Source organism: Sebastes fasciatus, chromosome 19 (genome assembly GCF_043250625.1).
Source record: "Sebastes fasciatus isolate fSebFas1 chromosome 19, fSebFas1.pri, whole genome shotgun sequence".
NCBI lineage: Eukaryota > Metazoa > Chordata > Actinopteri > Perciformes > Sebastidae > Sebastes > Sebastes fasciatus.
The window spans coordinates 28,346,757-28,359,288 of record NC_133813.1 but is presented as its reverse complement, the minus strand read 5'-3'; the positions used below and the strand labels follow the sequence as shown (position 1 = coordinate 28,359,288).

Sequence of the window (12,532 nt, the reverse complement as noted above, 5' to 3'; positions counted from 1 at the left end):
GTGAGCCCAGACATACAAGGAAAACAAAGTCACATGAGTTCAAAGCAACATATGGAGTGAGTTATGTGACGGTTTGGGCTACTCTTTGCTTTTGCTCCACAGTGATGGAAAAACAAGAACATAAGATTGTTTTTTCTGCTTCTTTACATAAGCACAACATGGATATGACGTCAAAAACATGAGCCTTTCAATACCTCCGTATCTTCCAGGAAGCTTGTCTACTTAGCCCAGTGGAACATTAAAAAGCTTCGGGCCAAGGAGATGTATTTACTAATGCATGTGAACTCCCTGTTTTAATGAAGGAGGGAAGGAAAGAAAACAGAAAGAGAGAGACAGAGAGAGAAAAGTCTGTCTGCAGCTCCGAGGCCTCGAGGGTAGAAGTTGGGCTAAATCTGCTGCGGGACTGCTTGATGGGGATGCTGCTCTCTAATTTAACACAGATATACAGCCAGCGCCTGCTGCTGCAGATGTGGCTCGTCAGTGGGTCTGAATGGGTGGACTGCTGCAGAGGAGGGAGGGAGGATGTTGAAGGAAAGGAGGAGGGGTTGTATATTCTGTCCACCCCCATACATAATGGGCACAATACGGATGACAGGGGATATATGTTTTGTCACACTGTGACTGTAGAAAATAAATGCATCAATTCCTGTTTTGTGTATAGCGGCTGTCAGCCAAATTGTTATGTCCAAGGCCCTAGGGTATCAGGGATGGGAAGTCTAACAGCAGTGGTTGTAGCTCATGTTGTCTCGCTCTGGGTCACCAAGTTGTTACAGAGGAGCTGGATAAACGATTTACTGTATATTTTACTTCAATCAAATGTCAATGTTTGAATATATTTCACTTTTATTCAGCTGATTTGACAACAAGACTTTCTCTGGCTTTTTCTTGCATGCTAGCAGATGGTAATGTTGCCCTCTCTGTTGGTCCACCACTCTGGTCCAGACTGGAATATCTCAACATCTAGTAGTAGGATGAAGCCATGGATTTTTCTACAGACATGCATGGTGTCCAGATGATGAATCCTTTGGTGATGCCCTGACTTATCATCTATTGCCACCTGTGAAATATCTCAATATCTACTGGATGGATGGGCAAAAACTGTCCCCAGATGATGCATCTTTATGACTTTGGTGATCCCATGACCTTTCCTCTAGTGCCATGGATTGTTATGAAATTTGGTACAGACAATTTTGAATACCCACAAAATGAAATCGACTTTAGTGATGCCCATCATTAGGTCAATATTTAAATGTTTCCAATGTTATAGTTTATGAAAAAATACCAGCAAATTAGTGACATTCCAGTCTGCCTCAGGTGTGCAAATGTTAGCATGCTAATGCTGTGTTCACACTACGAGCGACACAGCAATAGGCTACAAGTCATTTTCAATGGAAGCCGGTGACATAAAGCTAGAAACTGATGCCTAACACTTGACGCTGCATGACTGGCGTGACACGCTACTAATCAAAGTTGAGCAGGCCTCACCTTTCTTCAGGGCTCCAATGAGACGGTGAAGCATCAACCAATAATACGTTTTTGTTTCTCCCGATTCTGTTCTATCTAAAACAAAATGCCGTTAGCAAGTTCCCTGTGCTATTTAATGACATAACTATGTCAATGAGCGCTTGAGGAACACTTCGACAGCGACTCTGCAACAATGTAGCTGGCCATGTTCTGCCTTTTCGTTGCTTTTGTCTCTCGTAGTGTGAACATAGCATAACACATGCTAATGTTTAGCAGGTGCCTAAGCACAGCCTCGCAGAGTTTCGTTAGGGTCTTGCACATCCACAGATTATGAGGAAGTGCAAAACTAAATTGAGTGAATGTCCCTGTGTATAGGATCTTGCGCTATCTACGATAGCCGACGTTAAAACGCAAATGGCCTTCCTCTCTAGAGCCAGTTGTAAGAGTAGAGTGCTTAGTGTGTGTGGAAGTGAGTGGTGAAGCAAGAGAGAGCAAGCGGCGGCGACAGGAGCGAGTGATGTTATCGACTCCGGCCCGAGCAGAGAAAGTTAACAGTGTTTGGTTTGTCAGTTCTGGGCTACTGTAGAAACATGGTGGACTCTGTGAAGAGGAATCGCTTCCCATGTAGATATAAACGGCTCATTCTAAGGCAACAAAAACACAACTAGTCTTATTTGCAGGTGATTATACAATAAAAAAAACATACTTATTAATATTATATTCCATTTCTGCCAATAGATCCCCCTAATTGTTACACACTGGTCATTTAATTGCATCACATCTCTCCAATTACCTCCTCTAAGGTCGAAGGCTGAGGAAGGAGGTTCTGTTTTCACCGGTGTTGGTTTGTTAGTTTGTTAGTTTGTTTGTTTGTCCGTTAGCAGGATTACACCAAAAGTTCGTGATGGATTTGAATGAAACTTTTTGGAGGGGTGGGGTGTGGCGCAATGAACAATCCATTAGATTTTGGTGGCGATCCGGATCATGATGCGGCTTTGGGAATTATTTTTAATAACTCCGGTCACCCTGTGCATTAACACCACGGGCTTTAGGACATGCGCAGTGTAACTGATGATGCGTTCATGACGCGTCACCCTGCCTCTTTCCTTCTGCCTGCAGAGAGAGGGACAGAGAGAGAGCGGGGGATGGAGGGAGGTGGGGACACCTGTAGATTCTGTGTTTTTTCACATTAAACTCGGTGAAATCACAGTTGAGTTGGACCAAAGCACACTTGGTGATTGTTGGAAAGAGTAACGCCGACGGTTTAGGTTAGTTCCATTTTGTTTCTGTCCGGTTTAAATGAAGTGTTTTACCCTGCTCCGCTACGTACAGCTGATCTTAACATAGACACAAATACACGTGGATGATGGCGCAAGCTGCACGGGGGGGGGCAAACCGTACTCGAGCAGCTTGGTCTGCGCTCCCCTAGTGCCATTCTATTTCTTTCTATTTTAATTTTGTATCACAGCCCAACAACGTGGAAGAGTTCTATGCTTTTTGCAGCTGTCTCTGTTATTTTCTAGAGGTTTTCTTTTCATATCTGCTGTTTTTAGGCAGAGGAAAACTTCCTTTTCATTCATTTTGGTGATGCACCAGGTTGGTTGTGCTAAGTTTCTCCTGTCTAAACTAATTTCATCAAGGGAAAGGTTGAAACCTTTTCAAATCAGCGATCTCTGACAGTGTGACTGGAAACCAAGGCAGGCAGACAGAGTGTGCACATTGTTTATCTTTCTGTTTATTTTGGTGTAAAATAAATGCGCTGGTTGCGAGGAGATAAGTAAAGCGTGCTGAATAGGATCAGCAGGAGAAATTACATGGTAAGATTCATTCTAACTGGCTACATCTGTCTTTCTTGCTCTTTCTCACTTCCTTTTCTCCTCATATCCCATCCCGCTGATACAGGCCAGGCATCTCAGGGCTTAGCCTGCAACAAATGCAGCCCACCAGAGAGATTAGGGAGCAGAATAAGCCACTGCTAGAGCCGGCTTCAATCTCTATCACTTTGTCTGCCTCAACTTTCTCCCATAGATTTTTCTAACTAATGACCTTAGAGAGCTGAAGATGGCATTTAAGCAGGCATTTGGGAAAAGCACGCCCTGGCTTCCTCGCTCTCGTTCTAAAGCAGCCCTTTGTTGGTAAACTCTGACTCACAGTATCCTCCTTTTTAACCTTGCATTCTAATGAGTACTGCAATGAGCAGCATATTTGGTCATTTCTTCATCTGGATCCTAATTGATGCAATGAGACAGGCGCTCTAGGTGATGGCCTTTATTAGGACCACTTCAATGTATTTCGCTGCAGGAGCCCCTGGTGGTCCGTTCCCCTTCACAGACCAAGAAAAAAATAAAAGGCTTCTGTTTCCCGACCTCCTCCACCAGACTGCAGTGGGCGTGACATTTAGCTATGCAAAACCACTGTGCATTATTCCAAAATTTGGCCCTGCACAAATGTCATAGTGAGAAACAAGCATATGCTGTTATGAAACAGAACAAGGAACAGAGAGACCTTATTTATTCTGGGGTTTATAGAGCAGATGCACATGCTGCATCCAGGTACTTGTGGTCAGCAGTATGCAGCTAACTATAGCTGGCCTTCTTAATAGCCGCAAGATCCAAATGTAAGTGGTGAACACGTGATCCCACAGCAGTCTGTCTGTGGATGTACAGCGTTGGATGTACAGAGATACAAATAAAGATCATTTAGACCCACATCAGTCCACATGAAACCTTTAATAACACATTAATAATGTGTGTCATTGATAAGGAGAAGAGGAAATTAACCACATGATCCCCTCGGTTTGGCTCACTGATTGTGTGTGGGGTTTTGAACAAAACAAATTGCAGTGTGCCAAATCAGCCTAGTATTGTGTTTTGTATGTTAATTATATTGTATTTGTGTAGCAAGCTGCTTATGGATGAGGACAATGGGGAAAGGCATCCAGACAGATGAGACTAAGGATCTAAATGGTGAGACCTTTCAGTATTATTCAGGATTTGATCTAAGATTTGCTAATTAGCACTAAACACAAAGTACATCTGAGGCTTATAGGAATATCAAATGTCAAGTATACTGGACAAATTTACATTTTGATTTAATGGTGTGCAGTCAAAAGTTTAGTTGTGGGGACATGAATGTCTGTACCAAATTCCATGGCAATCCATCCAATGGTTGTTGGGATAATCAGTCTGGACCAAAGTGGTGGACCGACCGGTGGACAGACTGCAGGATTTTAAAAGGCAGAAACAATATATATATATATATATAAATATAATAACTTATTATATAATTAAACTATATACTAGTATACAGTTAAACTAATAACTAAATATATAATTAAATGCTTAAGTAAATGAAAGAATAAATACATGATGTAATTTAATGCTTAATTTTCATTATAAATAAATAAATAAATCACAATGAGACATTAAATATATAAATGTTGCAGCAAATAAATCAATCAGTTAACTTCATCCATCAGAGGTCAGGGGGGGCCTCTGATTGGTGTATGAGCAATATTACAGACCGTATGCCTTGCAGGAAGTCCCGCCCCTCCTCTGCCTCTGATGGGCGATACCTTCCAGGCGTTCCAGGCATCTGCTAAATGCTAACGTTGGCCTAGCTATGATGCTAACCGGCGCTATGAACTAGATAGGCCTGGAAGGAAAGCAACTTTTTTCATTTATTTATATATATATATTTTTTACAATTCTCATAAGCTTTTTCATCATTAAATCACTTCTGAGATTTTTTGAATAATAAATGAAAATACAAATGAATAAATTAATAGATAAATGTGTAATTATATAAATGAATAAATACACAAATGAATTGAACATTTATGTATTTAATGTCTCATTAAATTTGGGGTTTATTTATTTATGGTGACAATTAAACCTTAAATTACATAATTATTTATTCCTTCATTTATTCAAACATTATGTTATGTATTTATATATTTAGTTTCGGCCCTTAAAGCCCTTCATACCCTGAAGCCACATGGCTGCAAAGCAGTTGAGATATCTCGACTATTAGCTCCAAGAAACACTCGATCATAATACAAACAGATAGCATCTTTTCATCAAACCACCCAGCTTGATAAATACACACATCTTTCAAACTCCAAGCCTCCAGTTTTAACACAAACTATCTTTTAAAAATGTCCTCTCTCGAGTTTGAGTAAATGTCTCAGAAAGGTGCCTCTAGATCCACACAAGACATGATACAGCTGTTTCCACAGGTTAGCAGTACTCCTTGTGACTGGTAATTTGACTTAATTTGCCTAATTATTTAGCAGTATTTAGTTTAGGCTCATAATAGTCATTTTTCTTCAGACACGGAATACATCTTCAGATGACACTTGTTCTTTGAAAATGTAAGTATAAGTGTGGTTCGCAATGGAGGACTAACACAGGTCTATTAGGAAGCAGGGCTAACAGAGGAGCTCTAATATGGCACCCTAATGCTCAATACCCAGCAGAGACTAGACAGCGTCGAGAGCATCATGTGTTTCATTTGTTTAGGTGATTAATGAGCGCTCCCCTGCAGTGTGAGCTGCGGAGAAAATTGAGTGTCTCCATTTTATCTATGCATTACAATCATCTCTCTCCTTCCTCAACCCTCCAGCTTATAAATCATGGCCTCGACCCGATTTTATGGATGGTGTGTATGCAATTAATACAGTGTATATACTATACAGAAGCATGTCCAGGCCAGCGGTACACTGAAATTAAGGTATGTCCAAAACTGTGGAACACATGCACTACACACACGTTTCTTTTGGTATCTGAAGGACATATGTTTGACTTCATCAGCCCCGCAGCACAAGTGCTCGACAGAAATCGCAATTTGCCCGTTCCACCGCAAATATTAACATTTCCAATCTGTTGTGTTGCGCTACGGCAAATAGAACCGACACGACTCAGAGAGTGTTAATAAATCATGATTATGAAGCACCATTGGCTGCAGCTTCCCTCGGCAGCCAGTGAATAAACTCCATCCCAATTCTGTCTGTGGGCACACCCTGCATGATGATACAAGTCGTTAGGTAATTATACAGCAATTAAGATTCTGATAGGAGAAACAGCAGGTTGGTCCGCCCTCCTGGTGACAAATGATGATCGGGTGTCTCTAATCGACTTACTTTGATAGTTCCGCTTGACCTGAACTTACAGATTTATGGAGAGCGTCTGCTGTTTGTTTGCCTCCTTTTTCTATTGAAGACAAGCCAGGCGGCTGTCAGAAGATGACATGCCATCATCATCTTTGGAAAAAGACAGGCTAATTTTAACTAGCTCCCTTTCCTGATAGTCAGCTAATGCTATTCAGCCCAAGAGCTTCATGCCAAAGGACACAACACACAGGGGATTTTTGATCCATGACTCAGAGGACACATCGTGTTCCATATTTAACAATATTTTCAAAGCATACTGAAAAGCGTGTGTGTATAAAAAATCTTCCCCAGTCTGTGGGGACTTGTCAAGATGCTAAATGCCGCTAAGCTCAACCTGCTGAGTGTAACCTGCTTTCATGTGAAACAGTTAAACAGGTTCATTAATACATAATGGGGGATTCCTTCCAACTACTCAGAACACAAACACAATTGTGTTCAGACCGCCCTGAAAACTCACTCCTATCTTCTGACACTTTCAATCTTTTTAAAGAACAGGAAAATAAACAGGATCTTCATTTTCTTCCTCTCACATCTGCTCTCGGATTCAGGTTGTAAGTTATTGTTGGCACTAAATCTTGTTCTACATTACTTCCAAATCACACAGCGAATGAAAGAACGGGATGTTGGATACTGTATTAATACAAAAGGAAATATGTCTATGAACGACGGGAAGATGTACACGGAGTGGAAACTTGAGAGGAGTCTGCACAGAAGGGAGTCAAGGACGCTAAAAACAACGTCAAGGTGACTGGGGAGAGCAGGTGCAATCCTAGCTGAGAGGAAGAAGGAAGCCAGCAAGAGGCTGACTAGGGAGTCTGGGGAACAAGTAGAGGCAGAGAACAAGCGTGTGTGTATGTGAGAGAGAGAGAGAGACATCCAGATTGAGAAGAGACATAAGAGACACAGGAAATCTGCAAGCAAATTAGACATCATTAGCCAAGAGGCGGCTAACAAGTCTAATTAGGGGGAGGCAGGCAGGCAGTGATACCAGACTTGCTTCCGGACCTCAGACGCACACACACTCATACAAACACACACAAACATAACACACACTCGCAGCCAAAGCTTCAGGCATCTCCTAACTAGGTCAGATCTCTGATACTTTAAGTCTGAGGGTAGGGGGGAGAGATAGAGAGGAAGAGAGAGATTGAGGAAAGATAAAAGATGGAGGGTGAGACCTTGGATGGGAGAGTTGTCTGTTCTTGGTGAGACGGAGAGACTTAAAGCTGTGAGAGTGAGATAGTGTTGAAAAGACTCAGAGTGCACATAGTAAACACATTTCAATAAGTGCATAGAGGTTGACTTGTTTACACACCCAACAGCTGCTGTTTTACTTCTGTCATTTACGGGACGTTGCGTTTAGGATATGAATCTGAAAGAATAGTGCAGCTGCTGTTATTATCTCCCATAAAAACGTCAGGTGCGTTAAATGCACACTCCTGCAGTAGTTTAGCTGTTATTATAAAGATTAGTTGTGTGAAATGAGGGTATTGCTGTATTAGCAGAGCCATCCAGTTCTCAGTTTGAGTGATAGCTTGCCAATACACCTGAGGGATGACTGAGTTACATTCCCTTGAAGCGATGATGACTGAATGTCAGCTCTGGGAAGACACAGAAAAATGCTTCAGTGGAACAGCCTGCATCTCTTTCTGTTCTCTCTGCTCTCTCAGAGGCACCGTGACAGAAAATATTGTCTCAACAACCTCTGATGATCCCTCATCTCATAGAATGCTGGCTGAATGCTTCCAGAGAATGGCTTCGTTGCCTAACTAGCAACTTGGATCACTTTAATATTCTTTAATACTTCAATACACCAACACACTATTCTGTTTAACAATGAGCAAAGCTTGTTCCCATGGCCAATGCTCATAGTGGTAATAGTTTTGAGCACTGACTTACTAAGAAACTTCTGTCTTACAAGTGTGATTAAATAGTTCTTTACAACCTGTTTGAAGCTTCGACTTTAAAGATAATGATGTGATTGTTAGGGGACTTGCAAGAGACAGATTGCAAAATAATAATGGCTGAGATAGTCTGACTTTTAGTTCTTATATTGGTCAAGCTCCAACAATGTTGGATCCTACACTTCACTTAAGGCAATTTGACAGCCATCTGTCATTACGCCACATTCACGTCATATATGACAGATGGCAGAGATTGGGAAGATTCCCGTGTTTATGTGTAGAGTCGCACGACGCTAATCTTCACATCAATAAAATGCAGAGCATTACATTATAGGATCTAAATGGTGAGACCTTACAGTACTCGAATACTTCCACCAACATAGAGTAGGTTACAGATACAAAGTTAGCTGCTAAAACTCACTACAAAATGGAAACATTGAAGGTTAATTTCTATGGAGGAGTGGACTGAGAGTCCATCGCCAGAAAAAAATCCACCCGCTAAACAACATGCAGCTCTACGAAAAGAGGAGGGTCCACAATGTTGTCCAGAATATGCAAGCAAGTAGGGGCGCAGCAGAAATATACTAACCCCCTCCTCCACAGCACCACCATTCAGAAACTATCTGATGCAGGTCTGGACACAAGAGAGATTTTGGTTGTAAGTGCAACTGAAGCTCGGCAACCAGAGGAAGTGGAGCAACATCCTCGCCACGCCAAGCAACACACCTCCACCTAACAATAAAAGGCAGTCCTAGCAGTTATCACAGTCATCCTACTGGTTGCACAATAAATGGCAACCAAAGTAAACAAAATAATAGTATGTTCCATAGCAACCACCATTCCTGCAACCCCGTCGATATGTGCAGGCAGAATGGCCTATTTTATTGTGAATATTATTATTTATTAATAAAACAAATATTTAAATTAGAATATGTCTATAACTTTCATATTGCCATACTTGATGACCTTATTATAAAAGCAATAGCTCATGGCTGGCCGTGGTATGTTGTGATTATATCACAGCTAAGGGGCGTTGTTCAGCCCGACGTGAAGCGGACAATAAATATAGTGCACGATATAATTAATAAGGAGTGATTTTGTACACAGCGCATGTCTTTCTGCTAAGTATTTTTACTCTCAACTTCAAGCTGATATACTTAAAGAGATGAAATGAAAAATGCCTTTTGAACCCTTTTAGATCACATTCTCGGTCATATTGTGCACCTATTTAACAATATATGCAAAACAAATAAAAAAAATAAAAAAAATCTATTTCTTTGTATTTTTTATATCAAAATCCAATGATCTTTTCTTCCTGTAAAACAAAATATGACATGCACTTACGTAAGGTAGAACCAACCAATTTCAACCAATAATATCATGACATCCACCAATCAATCTGCATCTCTTAGCAACAGGTGAGGTGTGTGCGTGTGTGTGTGTGTGTGTGTGTGTGTGTGTGTGTGTGTGCGCGTGTGTGCGTGTGTGCGTGTGTGCGCGTGTGTGCGTGTGTGTGTGTGTGTGTGTGCTGTGGCTCCATATCATGCTTCATTCAAGCCCGCCCTCTTTTTAGTGTCCCAATCGAAACTGAAGGATATGTTTTATATCCCTCTTGTAAACTACTCAAATATTCTGTTTCCCTGGAGAATACGTCACAGTACAGAAGCTAAAGACGCTCTAACTTCCGTTTCGCTGGGACTTAAAGTAATATCACTTGAGTTATTTTCTTAAACCTGACAAAGCTCCTCCAAAGCCATAGAAAACATTGTACAGCTGTTTTCACGGGCTGTGGAGCACTCCTTGCAACCAGTAATTGACATTGGCGGGTAAAACTGGTGGAGTTCTCCTTTAAGCCGGCAGTAGGCAGTATATATTTCTGGCATCATTGGGCAAAAATCCCATAATAACTTTTCAGCATATTGTAATTCAAGTGTTCTGAGAGAAAACTAGACTTCTGCACCTCCTCATGGCTCTGTTTTCAGGCTTTAGAACATCTAGCCCACGACGGGAGACTTTGACCAATCACAGGTCACTTGAGAGAGAGAGCGTTCCTATTGGTGAGCGGTGCTTGGTATTTCCTCAACTGTTCTCAACATGGCTGCTGGGTCACAAACTTTCTAATTTTACAGTTAAACAGTACACTACAAGATGATTCTGAGAACATCTGAGGAGAGAAATAGGCATTACAGTAACAGAATATTGAATCATATCTGATCAGCGCTGCCTAGTTTGACCGTTTGATCAGAGTTCATGAGTGATTGACAGCCGGCTCTCATAGCTGGACGGCAGACTCCAGATCAGCTCTGATTGGTTGTTGTCCTGCGGTCTGTGACACCGGAGGACACAGAGGCACATGATTTTTTTCAGATTACCTGTCTCATGCACTACGGTCAGGATATAGCGACTGCTTTTTTAAATCATATTTGCTCCATATCTACCCACTGCAGCTTTAAATCATTTATAAAACTTTCTGCACTTGATTTATGAATTCACTTTTTCAGTGTGCAGGTGTCACTGTCACCATGCCTACAGATTTATAATTTCAATAAAGCCGTGTACATACCAAATATACTGTAAATGTTTCACTTCTTACCTGTCTCTGGATGACAGGTCCCATGCTGGTGGCAGTCGCACGGCACACATGTTGAGAGGGGCCCTCTGCCAGGGTCTTCCCGGGTGAATCTCGGAGCGCAACACTCACAAAACTGGCCTGCAAAACCCGGGGGACAGGAACAAGATTCCACCCACAGGGCCGGAGGGTCGGCCGGACCGGAGGAGATGGAAGCTGAGGTCAGGGTGACCCCCGCGAGCTGCGATGTGTCTGGAGAGGAAGGAAGAGAAAAGACAGGGAGAGCGCTTTGTCATAAAACTGATGCTTACAAAGGTCAGTAGTAAACTGATAATTGTTTCCTCAGAGGCCTGTTGAAGTGTTTGGGGCACCTGTTTTTCTCTGGAATTAGGGGAATGTGTAGATGTGTGTGTGTGTGTGTGCGTGTGTGTGTATCTCGTTAAGCAGTAGGTTATTAGCATTTGTTGCAGGGCTGTCCCTCCCTCCCTGTCTCATTACAGGTTCTAGCCTGTGTTTACAGTTTACAGTCTGACACACACACACACACACACACACACACACACACACACACACACACACACACACACAATAACAGATTCATCCACCCACACGCCCGTAAATGCCACACTTAATGCTCACTTGCACACACACGTGCGCAAGCATGCGCCCACACACGTACACTCGTCACCCAGGGAAGCTTTGATATAGCAAATGAATAAATCACTGCAGCATAGCAAGACAAGAAGAAAAGGAGACAGGAGACTCGGTGGAGGTATGTCAGACGTGCAGTTCCTGTGGGGTTTCAAGATCCCTCTCTCCTCTCATGAATAGTGATGGGGGCAGGCCATCCTGAACCGAATCCTTTTCACCCTATACTCTCTAAACCACAGGCACAGAACACAAAATTACTTTTGTTCCTGGTCCAACACTGCGTCTGCTCTCACTGAAGAAACACCAGATGGAAGGATAGATAGAATATGCTGTGCACGTATGACTATGTAGCTTTGTCGGATAAGGAATAAACCATGTGTGAATGGGTGGCTGCATAATGAGGGCAATCTGAGTGGAAGAACCAGAGGAGAGGATGGACCTTGACTTCTAAGAAGTCATGATCCCGCCATTCCTTCAGCGCTGATGAAACCCAGTTCATTTGCACCTCTGAGGGATAATCAGTAGACGAGTCTGTCCTCTTCCCTCTCCATGACTCGCCTTAGCCTCCACCCTTTACTCTCCTCCACCTCCTGAATTCTATTAGCTCATTCAATGGGGGGAAATGTGCAATTAAAACAATAGTCAGACACTGAACCCTATATTTCAGTTAATTAAAAACATTTCATTTGAAGTCGTGCTGTGCAAGTTCTCTCCATCAATCATTTCTACTGGAAACCTCATCAGACAAGTCAAGATTTGAATTCCCTTGACTTT

General features: G+C 42.1%; 1 protein-coding gene across 1 annotated transcript in view; it reads right to left on the bottom strand.

The window, feature by feature from the left end:
- lamc3 (laminin, gamma 3) overlaps positions 1 to 12,532 on the bottom strand; it is a 128,896-nt gene that overhangs the window by 30,071 nt on the left and 86,293 nt on the right. Inside the window, exon 12 of the mRNA XM_074617126.1 lies at positions 11,132 to 11,359. Coding sequence (XP_074473227.1) covers positions 11,132 to 11,359 — 228 coding nt within the window. The remainder of the gene's footprint in view (positions 1 to 11,131; positions 11,360 to 12,532) is intronic.